This window comes from Stigmatopora nigra, chromosome 2 (assembly GCF_051989575.1).
Source record: "Stigmatopora nigra isolate UIUO_SnigA chromosome 2, RoL_Snig_1.1, whole genome shotgun sequence".
NCBI lineage: Eukaryota > Metazoa > Chordata > Actinopteri > Syngnathiformes > Syngnathidae > Stigmatopora > Stigmatopora nigra.
Genome location: NC_135509.1, coordinates 17,091,667 through 17,108,367, shown reverse-complemented (window position 1 = coordinate 17,108,367; position 16,701 = coordinate 17,091,667). Strand labels below are relative to the sequence as shown.

Below are 16,701 nucleotides of genomic sequence, written 5' to 3'. Positions count from 1 at the left end.
ATATATATATATATATATATATATATATATATATATATATATATATATATATATATATATATATATATATATATATATATATATATATATATATATATATATATATATATATATATATATATATATATATATATATATATATATATATATATATATATATATATATATATATATATATATATATATATATATATATATATATATATATATATATATATATATATATATATATATATATATATATATATATATATATATATATATATATATATATATATATATATATATATATATATATATATATATATATATATATATATATATATATATATATATATATATATATATATATATATATATATATATATATATATATATATATATATATATATATATATATATATATATATATATATATATATATATATATATATATATATATATATATATATATATATATATATATATATATATATATATATATATATATATATATATATATATATATATATATATATATATATATATATATATATATATATATATATATATATATATATATATATATATATATATATATATATATATATATATATATATATATATATATATATATATATATATATATATATATATATATATATATATATATATATATATATATATATATATATATATATATATATATACATACACACACATATGCATCCCAGCTACAAGAAAAAATCTACAACAGTGTGCTTTTTAGTTTGACTCATCCATTTTTATTGGTCCAAAAAGGTTTCAAGGCCTTTTAAAATTCGATAGCAATAAAGTACAAAATGTTCAATCAGTTATATTTGACTAGGCAGATAGGCCTTGACAACATTGCAGGCACCCAACTACATGTTTTTTTTTTAAATTGACATTTTATTTAAACAGAAACCATCTCACCAGAGACTGTACTAAAGACCATTGCGCATGTGAAATATTACACCGTTGGCAATTTCGTCAAAAAGAACTGCCATAGTTCCAAATGGCATCAGAATGACTTCAGGTCAAATACAATAGACGTACAGAAGAGAGCACTTAATCACCTTGTGGCAAAAAGTGCCATTCCAATAGAGGTCAGATATGAAGCTGGTCTAAAGCTCCAGTAAAGAACAGCTGCCTGTCTGTTTTTCTCCCGTCATATTTAGTCAAACACCAACACCATTTTGATTCGAACGTTTTTGTTTTTGCATATTAACAACGCAGAAACCCCTCATCTTGAATAGCGTGAGAGTAGACGCAAGTGGGAATACAAAAAGCACTTTTTAATACAGTCAACAAAATTCTTGTTACTAGAAAGGAACAAAAAGCGAAATATTTTAATACGTTGACTATACTCGTGTTAACAAAGACTGGAGGGCGTATAATTTTTTTTTCAAAAACGCATTTAGATCTACAGTCCATCTGTCTTGAAACCAAATAATATTTCAAAGTTTTTCCAATCCTCAAGAAAGGCAGGTTCAGTCCAAAGCGATGATGTCATCATCGTCGTCGTCATTGTTATCGTGGGCGGCCGCTGCACTTGACTTATCTGTCCTTGGGCGCTTGATGGAGGTCTCGCCAGGGTCTCCATCTCCATGCTTTCTCTTGGCGCTGCCCGTGACCGCTGCCGAGCTGGACGACGCCTCAGCCTCGTTGTCAGAGTCCACAATCATAATGTCGTCGTCGTCATCTGCCGGGACTGAAAGGTGGACAGGACTTAATTAACAAAATGAAGAGGAATGAATAGGGAAAACAAATCTATAAACATCCATTGTAAAAATTTGGCAATATGTTCATTCAATCCGTAACAAGATTTTGGCATTTATTATGGTTTCAGTTTATTCTGATATATTTCATGTTATACATTAAGAAATTCAAATGTGGTATAAAGCTGGCTAGTTCATGTTAAAAAGAGAGAAAAGGTTGAAGAATTATGCTAATTATGGTCACCCCCTATACACACTCAATTTTAACCTGTGTCAAGAAAAAAATAAACACTGAATTTGGTCTATAAGAGAGGTGTAAAAACTTGCCACTTTAATCCAGTAATAAAAGTATCGTTTTTGAAAAGATTTGTTTGTTTTAACTCATTGGTTACGATATATGGAAATAAATGTCAACCAATTTTGATGATTGCTGAACGATATTGGATGAAATTGCGACTTTTTGGGGGTTTAGGATATATATTGTGATATTAAAAAAACTGATTTTATTCCAACAGGTGATTTGAATAGCCCTGTGTGTGAATACTGAGGGTTACTTACCGGAACCAAATTGTATTTATGTAATAATACTCTTTAATTGCACCCCTCACAACTAGAAGACCTTAATTTATCACACTGGATTATTTATGTGAAACAAACTACTGACATTCTCCATATTTCCCTATATTGATTTTAACATTTTTGACCACTGACCCAATGGGGGCACTGTTAAAAGGGACTAGCACCATCTAGTGTTGAAGCTGAGATGTGCAACAGAGGGTAAGAATAACTCTAGCTTCTTGTGCTAGCCATATTTATTTATATTTTTCTTGATTGCTAAAGGTCAATATAAACTAGGAAGTGGGCTTAAGTTCCATAGTTTGGAAACGGCTACTTTAGGGTTATAGCAATAATAGATAATAGATAGCAATAATATTGATATCATGATATTGAAGAGGCATAGGAAGAATTCCAAGCATTTTGCATAAGTCACATTTCATAAATAAAAACGCAAACATGTAAATTACCTTTAGATGAGGTAGAAGGCTGTGCAGAGTCCTTGTTCCCATTGGTGATACTTTTAACCTCTTCCTTATTGTTTTGGGGTGGGGGTGCCTTGTCTGGAGCTTCACCAACCACCTCAAATTCTACATCCCTCTCAAGCTTTTCACTGCCAGTTGAAAAGAAACAGACAGATTAGCTCAATTAAGCACTGTGGCAACACAAAAAGGACATTCTTTGATCCAAATCACATTAATGTAGATGACATACACGTGCAACACATTTATGAGGAGTGTGTAGTCTTGAAGGAAGTCGTCAGATTGTAGTCGGCTGCCGTTACGGATCCCGAAGTCAGAAAGAAACTTGCTGTTGTTGCCTATTATGTGAGACAGTGACACATTAAATGACAGTGCAGAGGTAATGTCAAGCAGAATTTGTATGCAAATAAGTTTCTTTAATGACATAGCTTACTAAGATAATAATTATAATATATGTGCTTCAACACATTCATTTTCTTTTTTATTACAAAACAATAGATTGTACCTTCAGTCTCTCCTTCTTCTGAAGATATGAGAATTGTCCCTTTTCCATCTTCTATCTGAACATCTGGCGCGACCATGCCAAATCGCTCCTTTAGGATCTAAATATAGTGGGGGGGACATTTAAAGAATTATAAGACCACCCCTTAGTAAAGCCTCAGTGTGAGTTCAAATCAAATCAATTGAAATCAAAAACCTTTATTGTCATTATAAACGAAATTGTATAACGAAATTTATGGTGCTACTCCATAAAGTGCATTTTTCTCAGTAAAAACAAAAATAAGTAATTTAAAAGTCACGTCTGGGCAAGGTAGTTCTAAAACTTTCGATTTTTTTTCTAAAAAGTTCATGTACTGTCAGAATTTGTCAATTACTTTTCATTGTTTTGCAAAGTTGACTGTCATTAAAATCACCTTATCTTGCAAGGCGAGGACCGTTGTTTTGTGGACATTGAATTTGACGGTGACTTCAGGCTTTGAGGCGCAAACGTAACAGTTGGCCACAGGTGGGTCCAGAATACACGGAACAAGCAGCTTTTTCCTGAGGTTTGGACACTTGTTTAGGAAAATCTGGACAAGAGAAAAGGCAAAAATATACACAAATATTACAACATCATATAGACCAATGTCAAAATAAAAGAAGTTTGTCCCAATTTTTGTTTTTGACAATAAAATGTGGTAAATCATCTAACCGTGCGGCAGGATTCCAGCTCCCCTCCGAGAATCTTGAGCCCCTCCAGCACAATGAGACCGGCGATGACAGCATTGGTAGTTGCAATAGCTGGGATTATATTACCTGCCATCGCTGGTCCAAATAAATGCAGTTAAAAGCACGAATCCCTTCCCAAAGAGGGTCACATTTTCAACACTAACTCACACTTGACGTCGAAGCGGCTCTTCATGTTCATGCTGAAGATGTACATTCGGAGATTGGCCGCTGCGGTGACAAAGTCCATGGCAGGAGGATCGTCCTGACAAGACAAGTGGCGACTCTCACACTTTAGTAAGGACACAGACTGGGAAAGCATCACACTGGTTCAAAAAGGGGAAAATACCTTATCCCAGACAAGCTCTGCGCCATCTCCTTTATCATCTAACAGTGAGTGGAGTGTATCCACACTTTCCTGGAAGAGCTTGCAGTAGCCCCAAACGCCAAGAACCTGCTGGTCTTTTAAACCTGAAACTGAGGACTCCTCTTGAGGAGATCCTGCGGGGAAAAAATGACCAAAGTGGCTCAAACATGAGGGGTCAACATCCCCCGGAATGACCCACGACTGCCGTATTTTCACGACTATAAAGCGCACATAAAAGTCTTAAATGTTCTCCAAAATAAACAGGGTGCCTTATAATCCAGTGCGCTTTATACATGGACCAATATTAAAATTGTTATCACGATAAAATAAAATAAATCAGTCGATAGGGTACACTATCCTCTACAGCAGTGGTTTTCAAAGTGGGCGGTACCGCCCCCCGGGGGGCGGTGTGAACTTTCAGGGGGGCGCTGACGAATAAACAGGCGAATGGGGGGCGTTGAAATAGTGAAGGGGGCGATGGAGCAATTACAGTAAAATGTGACGTTGGTGTTTGTAGAAAGACCGGAAAAATTGATTGTCTGTAATAAAAAGTCGACAAAAAACAAGCTTTATTGAAACAAGAAACGTTGTCTGCTCGAGCGCTCACGAGCAGCGCGCATATACCGTATATCACTAATTGTCGCGAGTTTATCGTCGATGCAGGCGACTGGGGAAACCACCACCATCCAGTCAGCCGCAGAGGAGCACACAATAGCGCCCCGGCAACGCTTAACCACAGACGTATGCGCACAGCGACCGGCTTAATGCATCAGCTATCAAATTTTATGATTCGAGGTGAACTGCGCATTGGTCTATTAAAAGAAACGAAATTAGCGAATAATATCTGAGGCGCCTGTCTTCTATTTATTTAAGCTTCGTTCGTTGGAAAGGGGTAAAGAGGGGGGCGTTGGCATTTTGGCCCGGCGGTGAAGGGGGCGGTGGCCAAAAAAGTTTGAAAATCACTGCTCTACAGCAAGCAGCCCCCGACGCTACTATTCTTCCGTAGACAAAGTACTGCGTAGTGACTGCTGGGATATAGTTCTTTTGTCAATACACCCAATGGATTGTGGCCTGGCGATCGGCATCAACACAGCTTTACAAAGCATGGAAGACAGCGTTGGAATAGTAACGCTAGCTACTAGCTAGCTACTATTTGCCTGGCTGCGTCTATAAAAACGGTGCGTCCTTTGTGAGTGTAAAACGCAGAAATAGCAATCATTACTGACACTGCGGCTAAAAATACGATGCGCCGTATAGTCGTGAAAATATGGTGAATAGCAAACATACCAGTCTTCTCCAGTTGCTGCCAATCCAGTGGAGTTGGAGCTTTCCTCTTTTTCCACAGCTTGTCCATCGTTAACAAGTACATGATGTCATCTTTGAAAAGCTGCAAAATATGCAATAAAAACTGGTTCCAAGAAATTTCGCGCCAAGCAGTCAGTGTTGGCTATTTGCCCGGCCGGTAGTTGTTACCTTGTTGAAAAGTTTGACAGCGTTGTATTTGTTGCTGCGGGCCCACTGCTTGGTAGAGACCCGGTTGACATCTCCGTCCTTTTCCGCAGCTGTGGCACGAGCTGCTGTTTCTTCAGGGTTCCCTTTATGGTGGAACACACACATTTTACAACCAAGCAGCATTAAGAAAACACAATTTTTCATTGGAAAACCAGCAACTCACACGAAGCCTCAGGATCTGCCGTGTCTGGTGACACATCTTGGTCAGCGTCCTCCTCTCCAAATAGCTGACTGGGAATGCACATACCATATTTATTTGAGTCTAACGCACAATATTTTGTGCCCAAAAAATAAAGCAGGGTGCGTTCTACACGAATCCCGGCAAAACAATTTAAATATTATGATGATGAATTGGACTGTAAGGATTTAAAATTGTAAATTCTATTTGAGAAGTGTTTATAAGACTGGTAGTTTGTTTTGCCAGTGTTCCGTACAATATGTTGTGAATAAATGTTTTGTCATGGCGACATGTGTTCAGCATTTGCCAGTTACAAGTACCCAGGCAATACTTGGTGTGAGCTGAGGAAAGTGGAAAAAAATGTATACTAATAGTAGTCGCAAATTATTATTATACTTGAATAAATACGGCAGGTAATTTGACATTTGATTTCAAGATCATCTTTGATCACAAATTTGCTGGCTGATGTTACGTTATTTCCAGAAAATAATAGTGCCAGAGGGGATGTGATGACTGAGCCTCACTTGAATAGATACTTGGCCCAGACAATGCAGTGAATAGGTTCAGATGGTGTATTTCTTATTGTGCATCCTGGGAAGGTCTTCTGAGTGGGTTTAGGTTGGCACTCGTAGCACTCTGTCATACCCTGAGGAAGCATATAGAAAAACAAACAGTTGAAGCAAATGATGGATGGCACAATGCACAGCAGAAGTTATCACCATCTACAAAACAGTCCATAACACCATCCAAAGATTCTGAGAAACTGAAACAACCTCTGCATGTAAAGTCAAGGCCATACAAACATACCGGATGCCTGGGAACCTTGGGCCCGAAACAGCTACACTGCTATTGGTCTCTGATAACAAAGTACCCACCTAAGTTACGACTCTCGTTTTTTCCCCCCCGAACTATTAAGCCGTATTTAGCTGTGCGACTAATTCTGAAACTGATAGTCCGAAAATTATGGCACATCATATCTAAAGGGTGGCCATTTTAAACTCATCTTGCAGTGAACATGCCCTTCCATTAAAATACTATCAATAGCAATCAACGAGTCAAGTTTGTACCTTTTTAATTACGGTGACCTGTCCGAGGTATCCCGCTGTGCCGCTCTCAATGAGAGGAATATCGGCTGCCAAACACATCCTGTTCACGTGGTTGCGGGCAGCTAATGGAATAAAAAGAGTGTTGTTTAACATGACAACGATTAAAAAATATAAAAAAAATAAAAACAACAACAACGATACTCAGATATGTGTACCTCGGTTATCTAAAGCGTTCATCACCAAGTTAAAATTTTTAAAGAACTCCACATTGTAGTCAGGACTGTTGGGACAAAAATATTATTAAATCCATTATTTGTACAAACAGGATTTATTGGTCAAAAGTGATATGCAACAAAGAGCGTTACTTCATAATACTGTCATGGTAGGCAGTGATATTTGCAGAGGGACAAAACTGCAAGGCACTCTCTTTGGCCACCTGTTGTAAAGAATAAATAAAACTCAAATTGTGGTTTTCAGCAAATGTGCATTGTTTATGTAGTATTTCAAAAAGTAATAGTTTGTACATGCCTGCGCTTTAGACTTTCCAACATGCTTCTTCTGAAAGAGAAACTGGCGATTCAAATTGCTGACGTCAATTGTGTCCAAGTCAATCTGTAAAACAAAGAATTTGGTGATATAAAGGTCAGGTCTGTGTTACTGAAACATTTCTGACATGTAAATGGCATATCTAAAAGATGGGAAAATTAATCTGATTTCATCATTACTTATCCAATAGATGGATCAATCCAGATAAATATACTATTTGACCCAGAGTAATTTTTAAATGATCATTCACTAATTTGTAATAATTCTAAGCACCGTCCTTGGGAAAATTTCACAAAAATATTTAAAACTAAATTTAAAAGCATAGTTGAATCCTACTTCTTATCCTTCTCTTTGAAACAGATGACAGAAATTAAGTTTATTTCTCAGTTTTAAAGTTTGAGACTTTCTCGTTAACAGGATGATTTCTAAATGATTTCCCGAAAATATTCATAACTACTTCTGTCAATAAGAAAACCTATTTCATACACTGACCGTGAACCATTACCATTACCTTTACGACTCGACTCCACCGATCAATTGTGTGAAGCAATCAATGTTCTATTGGTTTAGTTTATTTACGCTAGTCCTGGACATTTTCCGGAAACATCCAGGCCCAGAAGGCTACTTGTTTTGATGATCTTACCTTGTGTGGGCTTTATGTGTGTGGCTCCAGCTTTATCTAAGTCTACATTGTCTTTTACTGTGCCTGTGCTTGCTACTGCTACAAACTGAATTTCCCGAATAAGGGATGAAAAAAAAGCAAAATCTAATCTAATATAATCTATATCTTTTTTGATTGATTGCATCAGTATCTGTACTTCTACTTAAGTGAAGCAAGTGAAAACTTTACCCAAATTCGGCAGTGATGCGCAGCTGCACAGCTGATAAAATAGAATTTGAACAGCACACATATTTGGCCTTTTTTTTCATTTTGCCACAATCACCACGCCAGGTGTAAACTGGAGCTAAATGTGACCTTTTTCCCCATTTACACACTCGGTGTATCTTTATTTGTACAACCGTAGACCGACTTTATCGTGTCGATGGCGCCAAAATAGACAGTGTGTGCGACCCTGAGTTTCCCCACACATCAATTCAAGTACACTTATAAACTGCAAGGAATACATATTATACATGAGCATATTAGACTGCTACTTGTCTTAGTGGAAGTCGGCCACGGGAACTCCCCACAAATATGAATGGTGCACAATGCTTTCACCTGCCAACTAGATATCTATTCTGCAGCACAAAGAGCTTAGCTAGCTAGCCAGCTAAGCTAAGAGGCAAACAAACGTAAGACGTGTGATACAGACCACTTCGATATTTCGGAATCCAGTAAGGACAATGTTCTTGAGGAGCTCACAGCCGATACCACCCGCCCCGACCACCAACACCTTGGACGTGGACAGGGAATCCGCCAACTCCTTGCGGAGGGAACCCACTAGCTGAACCATATTGAAGGATCACAAAAACAGCCTGTAGCACCGGGATGCTAGGCAGCTAGCTTTGTCTTCCTTAGTGGAAGGAGTAGAGTATAGATAACATTCGGGAAAATGTAGATGTGTATAGGTAAAAACGCGGCGTAAATAACTGGCGGCCATCTTGCGTCGGATTAATTCACCAGTGGACTTTGTGTAGCAGACGCAAGGTTTTTAGATAGTTTTATTTTATTTTATTTTTATCAACTTTTTTCTTATGTGTTGAGGGATTTATGTCTCTCAAATTAAATGCATTTAAAAAAAATAGATCATCCTTATGTTTTAAAAAAATGAATCAAAGTGTAAAACAGATTTATATAGCGCAGGGATCAAAACTTTGTAGTTCTTGGCCCACTGGATTTTTGATTGTTGGTCATAGAGCGCACATTCTCATGCAATGGTATCTTAAATGTCGTCAAGCATACCTGGTAAAGTGTACCATAGGTCATTGACCTGTAGTAACCTTGTAGTGACGTGCGTCTGTGGGTAGCGCAACTTTGGGGGGGGATGCTGGAGACTCGAAATTTGTAAAATTTCCAAAGATCAAGCACACAAATTTAATGGTTTCAACAGTGATCGATCGGTGACCACGGGGCCATTTTCTAAAATTGTAACCAGAACGATGCCGGCTTAAAAATATACCAAATGTGAGTAAATAGTTGCGTGTTAAATTCTCCTCGGGGGGCACATAAAGAATACTAATGAAATCTCCAACTGAATCATGTTATCATGGTTATTTTCCCATGCCCCTGGACTGAGGTTTAATATAAACGCACATTTTGGGAGTACCCTGAAGGCAACACGAAATGACCGGAATGTCGTCGTTTCGTTCATCCACTGCGCTGTCATTTGGACAGATTCTATCGAAGGGACCACAGCCCGTTATAAACTCTCTGTAAGTCGCCTTTTCTACTTTCATAAAGTTTCAACGTAAAACGAATCATGTTTAGCAAAATGACAAAAGTATTTGATTGTGTGCTCTTCCTTTAAATCTCGTCACAACCCGCGCAGTCACTTATCTTTCGCGTAAATAAATAGGTAAAAATCAATAGGACACTGAAGTCCCCACACGTTTATTTGTCTTTTGAGTGTCTTTCTCCCTGTTTTTTTGGTGACTAACAACGCGTGGGCTGATTTAACAACATTTTCATTCATCATCCATCCTTTAAGCTGATGGGTCAGAGTCAAAGTCTGATCAAACTTGTGTAGGCGAGTGTCCTTGTATATACTGGAATAACATCTATACTGAAGTTGTGTCTTACTTGTTGTTGCTGTTTACCAAGCCACCGCCAGCAGTGTTGCCAAGCCCGAGAGGAGACATCGGCCAACACTGCAGCAGGCCAAAAGAACGCCCAAGAAGAGCAATGGTCTCCACAGGAAAAAGCTGGCCTTTGCTGACACTTGGCCTCCTGCTGGGGCTTCATCTTCATCAAACCTCCTGTCTCTGGATTCTTAATGTTCTCTTCCCTCCTGACTTGAAACCTCAAAACCAGACCATCGTTACACCACCGATCATTATTGGTGAGTTTACTGTTAGAAAAATGTATGACGGAATTTTTCAGACTATAAGTCGCACCAGCCAAATCACTCACAATGAAGAGGAATTTAAAAATATATATTTTCCACTGGAGTATAAGCTGCACTTGTGTCAAGTTTTTATTTAAATATATATTTGATCAGAAACCAAGTACAAACATACGTTAAAGTACCGTATTTTCTTGCATATACGCTGTAGTATTTGTGACTAAAAAATTATGACTGAATCAAGGGTACGGCTTATATGTGCACAAGTCTTGCGATACTCTCTTTCACCAGTAGATGTCGGCAACGTAACTTCCTATTTGTTGGTTATTTTCAGTTTTGCAGTAAGAAAACAAGCATTACTGGATGAATTCATTTCTTGTGATATTGACCCTAATAGTGTGCTTTTGATTCATACAGTATCTCAGAAATGCCACATGCGTTGATTTTTCTTAAGATTTTCCCTTCCAGGTAACACGTTAGTACTCCCTATTAAAACCAGAAATATGTAAGTAAAAAATTGTTAATCAGGGGGCAGCTTATACGCGAGAAATTGTATATTCAATGATTCTAAGGTTATTTTAAAGGTGCGGCTTATATGCGAGTAAATACGGTATCAGTAATAAAGGGAGGAGACTGACTATATAGGCAACTGTTACCACAACTGTGTTTCAGATTACTATAACCTAAAATAACAAACATAACAGGCTGTTAATAAAAATAAATTATTAGTTGTTATTATTAAATTATTAGTCGGCGGCACAGCCAAGCTTTGAATTTTTTTTTTTTTACTTATAGTCCGGAAAATACGGTACACTGAATGTAAAAATGTGGTTTTATGGACATTTGTATTATTTGTTTGATAAGTTGGATCAGCAAAATTGAAATGGGAGAATTTTCTATGAAGGGGTTTATATTAAAGAGATTTTTATTCTCGTCGCTCAATTTTGCAGTGCCAGGAAACTTAGGGAACCGTTTGGAAGCAAAGGTAGACAAGCCACAACTTGTCAGCTGGCTGTGCTACAAGAAAACGGAATTCTGGTTCCCCTTATGGATTGACCTCAACATGTTCATGCCTATTGGCGTCGACTGCTGGATCGATAACATTAGGTAAGGTTGACTTTCAGCTGTCCTATGCTCGCAGAGGCGGAACATTTTTAATGATGCTGTTCTTTGGCTATAGTTTATGCATCAATTTTTTTTTAACCCTGATTTTTACATGAGTCAAAACATTTTCCCACGTGACAGGTAGTGTTGAAGTCATATTAGGGTATTTTGTAAAAAATGTCTCTACTTGTGTTCAGACTTGTTTACGACAGGACGACAAGACGGTCATTCAACTCACCAGGGGTGCAGGTGCGGGTTCCAGGATTTGGGCAAACATATCCCATTGAGTTTCTTGACAATAACAATTTGGCAGGTGAGATAAACCATACATTCTGGTTAAAAAAAGATTCTGTTGTGTTTCTATACAGATGAAATAGTTGTAGCCACTGAGTCTGCTGTTGTTGTTTTTTTCCAGGTTATTTTCACACTATGGTGCAGCATTTAGTCAACATTGGCTACACTCGAAATGAGACTGTCCGAGGTGCACCATATGATTGGAGATTAACTCCTAGTAAGTGGTATCACCATTTTAACCACACTACAGTATATCAGTATATATTTTTTAGTAAATTCAACCCAACCCTTGCATGTTGCCAATTTGTCATGGACACATTGCGTCTTTTGGGTCATTTTTAACACAGTTCAAAAATATCCTATGCCCTTTTTCCTAAAAAATACATCAATTAATTCATATAAATTATTGCCTATATTACATTATCTAATAATGATGTATATTATATTTCCTGATTTTCCCCCTTTTAAATCAATAATTTAATTTTTTAATCATTTTTTTCTTTGTGTTTTTAGTTAAAAATATATTTTTTAATATGGAACATAATGATTAAATGAGATTTTCCCTTAATAAGAAAAAAAATCTCAAATAAACACTTTTTTAGATCTATAAAAAACGGAATATTTTGATCCAGTTCTTTCAATCCATTTATAAAAATATTACATATTATATCTTAAATGTTTCTGCCTACATGAAACCGAGTCGTCGTTAATGCGGCCCGCGAACTAACCCAAAGTCTGACACCCTCGGTTTAGGGGTTAATCCCACTGACTTTGATGCGAGAAAGCGTGGGATCGATTCCCACTTGGTGGTGGTATGATTGGGCATTCATAAGCCCAATCATTTTCTGTTTCTGGCATCATTGCATCATCACCACAGTTATGTGCAGTATGTTTTTATTGTTTTTTTTCTTCTGAAAATTGACAAGAGTGACAGTAAAAGGAATTTATGGCAGTAGTACATAATTTACAATGGTTTTGATGCTGTATAGATTTTCATATCATGCACACTAATTTTGCATGATCCTTTGTCATGCTGAAAAAAGTCACAAAACAGACATCGTTTGGCATATTTTAGTTCCCTGTTGAATATTTTCCAATCAAGAAAAAAACCCACCTCTTGAGTCCATGTACAGTTAATTCAAACTTTCTAAGTTCCAACTTTTTCCAACATTTTCCTTTATTTAACACCCTGGTAAATCACACATTTTCAAATCTGCGCAAAAGAATGTCAATGTCATTTTCAATATTCACTTGTCACAAATACACTATGCTAATTTCAAATAAAGAAAATATTTTCATAATTACTGTCAGCTTTTTTCAAAAAGCCTCAAAGTCAAGCCCAAAAAGTTGCAATTGTTTTAAAAAGAAATGATCGGATTTTTCAAATGCTCCCCATGCTTTGAAATGTATGAATTTATTACTTATCCACTGAATATCTATATTAAAAAAATGGGAGTACGAATAAATGTCGCCTTTTGCTTTCCCACAGACGAAAATGCAGAATATCTGTTGAAGTTGAAGGGGTTGGTGGAACAGATGTACAGCCAGTACCAGCAGCCCATTTACTTACTGGGACACAGCATGGGTTGCCATTACGTCCTCTATTTCCTTAATAATCAACCTCAGGCCTGGAAGAAGAAGTACATTAGAGGCTTCATTTCTCTTGCAGCTCCATGGGGAGGAGCTGTCAAAGTGATGAGAGTCATGGCATCAGGTAGGACATGGCACACTCCCCAGTTGAGTTTTTTTTTTTTAAGTCAAGCCACATACATGACTTTTTTAAAGGGAAAAAATGTCACTGCATGCATACATCATGTATATATTTTTTTAATGTTTCAAATCGGTTATCCTCACAAGGGTTGTGGGGGGTGCTGGAGCCTATCCCAGCTAACTATGGGCACAAGGCAGGTGGCCAGCTAATTGCAGGGCACTAGGAGACGGACAATCATTCACGCTCATGTTAGAGCAAAATATTTAAACTATGAGAGTCAACAAACCACCCAGTGGCCTGCCAAAACAAACCCACACACAAAAACACACAATTAAAACCATATTATTCACAATAACACTTTCTTCCCCTTACAAATAAAAAAATGTGTTCATTTCAAGGTAAGTGTCCACCCTCAACATACACATCAAATGCAGGTATTCAAAAATATGATGATTAGCAAAGAAACACATTCATTTTGGATGCATGTTCGCTACTCCTGCCTTAGTAGAAGCTATGGCCTATTCTTCCAATCATATTTTATCCAAATACAGTCATGGGTTAGAGAAGGGGTGGGCAAACTTTTCGCCCCGGGGGCCACATTGACTTTAAAAATTTGACAGATGGGCGGGGTTAGCACAAGATACGATACATATAAAAAACTGCATCCGTTAACAGTACATATGAAACATAAACGGAAAAAGGGACTAAAGTATTAACATACTCGTCACTCATCATTAAAGTAAAAAGTATAAAGTACAAAGTAAAGTAAAATGGAATGTATTAAGACATATTAAAATGTAATTAAAAAAAAAGATAGAGGGGCTGTAAAACACGAAAAACAAATAAGAGTGGACAGAGCTACTGCCACTGGCTTCTGCGTGACGGCGCCATCTTAGGGGAAAAAATACATTATTTGGACAATGTCAGCGGGCCGGATTAAAAGGCCTAACGGCCCGGATGTGGCCCGCGGGCCGTAGTTTGCCCATGCCTGGGATAGAGACACTTGGTATATAAAATGAACAATAAGGAAATGATTATACCAAGTAAACTAAAAATGTGGATTAATGTGTGAATACATAAAAATAATGTTTATTGTATCCCATGCTTTTAAGGTGAAAATGATGGCATCCCAATGATTTCCAACATCAAAATCCGCGAGGAACAAAGAATGGCTACCACAAACCCCTGGATGCTACCAACAGAGAAGGCGTGGCCTAAAGATCACGTCTTCTTGTCCACGCCAAATTTCAACTACACGGGACAGGACTACCAGCGATACTTCAAGGATATCAACTTTGAAGATGGCTGGTATGTAAAAATTAACGTGAATCAGCACTTCAACTGAATTTTGCAATCTGAGGATCAAAGCTTTCAGAACATTAAACTGAATAAATTACACATTGTTTACATAAAAGTTTGAAATTGGTAGGAAAATTATGATATGAGCCCTGATCAACATGCGATTGCTTTCAGGTACATGTGGGAAGACAGCAAGAATCTAACGGGGGATCTCCAGCCACCTGGCGTGGAGGTGTGGTGCATGTATGGCGTGGGAATACCTACTCCAGTAACGAATATTTACGACGACGGTTATCCAAACGCGGACCCCATAGACTATGTGTACGAAGATGGGGATGACACCGTTGATAGCCGAAGCATGAGTCTGTGCAAAAAGTGGGCGGGACAGCAGGAGGAGCCTGTTCATGTGACGGAATACAGGGGATTACCACATTTGGATATTGTGTTTAATGAAAAGGTGCTCAATCAAATACAGAAAATATTGGAAGGGAACTCTGATATTCCTAAAGAAGTTGACGTCAGATACGGGCAGAAATAGCAAAAGTTTAATTCAGTCATTCGTTGCAATTGATGGCTGTACAACTCCCATTTGAACTGGGATTGTTGTTGAATGGGCGTCTATTGCCGTCAATTGGAACTAATGTTAATAGGCCCATGTAAAGTTATGTTAATGCCTGACTCAAGTATATGATCCCTGTTTTTCTTTACTTGAAATGATTTACCTTCTTATTTTGCTCTTTTTACCTGATTTGTTATGCCTAAATGTTTTGTTGTCTATGTTTTTTTGTGGTCGTGGTTGAATTTGGATGGATTATCTTGTAATCCGGTGTTTCCCAACCAGGGTGCCGTGAGAGATGCTTAGATGTGCCGCAGGAAATTACAAGAAGAATAATCCAAGAGAGAAATCTCAATATTAGGAGATTAAAATGTAACTATTAGGAGGTTAAAATATGAAATCATAGATTGTACTATAACAAGATTCACACCGTAATATGATGAGATGAAGTCATTTTGTTGCTTATTTTTATGTAAAGTAAATCAGAGGAGCTTTTGCTTTCCGGCCTTTAACTTTTGTCGACGTTAGGTCTGTTTGAGCACAAAACGGCTCTTCTCGTAATGTAAAAGTTGTAATATTATGAAGTTTAAGTCATTTTCCTGTTTTTGCAGAAGTTTTTTGGTTTCAGGGGCATCCATTTTGGTGACGTAAAGTCTCTGTGAGCACATTACATTTTGGGTAATACTGGGAGAAAAAGTCCAAAATAAAAATAAGGTTAAAAAACAATACATTCATTATTTTAACATGAGTCAAAAGTTGCTCGGGGTTTGTGGACATCAACTTTGATTACGTTGGATCTGTGTGAATTTTTTTTAAATTAATTTGGGGGGGGGTGTCTTTAATTCCTGTTAATAAAGCTTTGATGAGAACAACTTCATAATGTTAATAGAGGCGACATAATTTTAAATTAGAAGAATTTCAGCCAGTGATGTGCCAAGAGATTTTTTAAATGCAAAAAAATGTGCCGCAGCGCAAAAAAAAAGGTTGGGAAACACTGTTATAATCATCCAATGTGTGTGTTTTGTTCACAAAATCTTCCATCACCGAGCTGGCTGTTAGACCAGGGATGGGAAAGTCCAGTCCTCAAGAGTCTGTTTTCCATTTCTCCCTTCACCAACACACCTG

The 16,701-nt window shown here is 37.2% G+C and overlaps 2 protein-coding genes across 2 annotated transcripts; one reads left to right on the top strand and one right to left on the bottom strand.

Annotated features, from left to right (window-relative positions):
• Positions 1–738: 738 nt before the first annotated feature.
• On the bottom strand, positions 739–9,098 carry uba2 (ubiquitin-like modifier activating enzyme 2). Its single transcript, XM_077744896.1, has 17 exons — positions 8,924–9,098; positions 7,593–7,676; positions 7,430–7,500; positions 7,280–7,344; positions 7,086–7,186; positions 6,543–6,664; positions 6,004–6,071; positions 5,802–5,923; positions 5,616–5,715; positions 4,311–4,462; positions 4,133–4,226; positions 3,948–4,060; positions 3,670–3,825; positions 3,261–3,357; positions 2,988–3,093; positions 2,744–2,886; positions 739–1,711 (listed from the first exon to the last, which is right to left on the bottom strand). Exons 1-17 carry the CDS (start codon positions 9,062–9,064, stop codon positions 1,491–1,493), a joined length of 1,956 nt encoding a protein of 651 aa, XP_077601022.1. The 5' UTR covers positions 9,065–9,098; the 3' UTR covers positions 739–1,490.
• Positions 9,099–9,619: 521 nt separating this feature from the next.
• lcat (lecithin-cholesterol acyltransferase) lies at positions 9,620–16,302 on the top strand. The gene is made up of 8 exons (XM_077744882.1): positions 9,620–9,983; positions 10,372–10,609; positions 11,563–11,719; positions 11,914–12,029; positions 12,132–12,227; positions 13,500–13,724; positions 14,834–15,029; positions 15,195–16,302. The coding sequence occupies exons 1-8, from the start codon at positions 9,810–9,812 to the stop codon at positions 15,556–15,558; spliced, it is 1,566 nt and encodes a 521-aa protein (XP_077601008.1). The 5' UTR covers positions 9,620–9,809; the 3' UTR covers positions 15,559–16,302.
• The last annotated feature ends 399 nt before the right edge of the window (positions 16,303–16,701 follow it).

Coding starts and splice junctions, on each gene's coding strand:
- lcat (XM_077744882.1), top strand. CDS start 9,810: ATGTTATCATGGTTATTTTCCCATGCCCCTGGACTGAGGTTTAATATA. Junction 9,984..10,371: donor CAGCCCGTTATAAACTCTCT/GTAAGTCGCCTT, acceptor CTGTTTACCAAG/CCACCGCCAGCAGTGTTGCC. Junction 12,228..13,499: donor TGATTGGAGATTAACTCCTA/GTAAGTGGTATC, acceptor GCTTTCCCACAG/ACGAAAATGCAGAATATCTG.
- uba2 (XM_077744896.1), bottom strand. CDS start 9,064: ATGGTTCAGCTAGTGGGTTCCCTCCGCAAGGAGTTGGCGGATTCCCTG. Junction 6,072..6,542: donor TGGGCCAAGTATCTATTCAA/GTGAGGCTCAGT, acceptor GTGCATTCCCAG/TCAGCTATTTGGAGAGGAGG. Junction 5,716..5,801: donor CTGTCAAACTTTTCAACAAG/GTAACAACTACC, acceptor CATATTTTGCAG/CTTTTCAAAGATGACATCAT.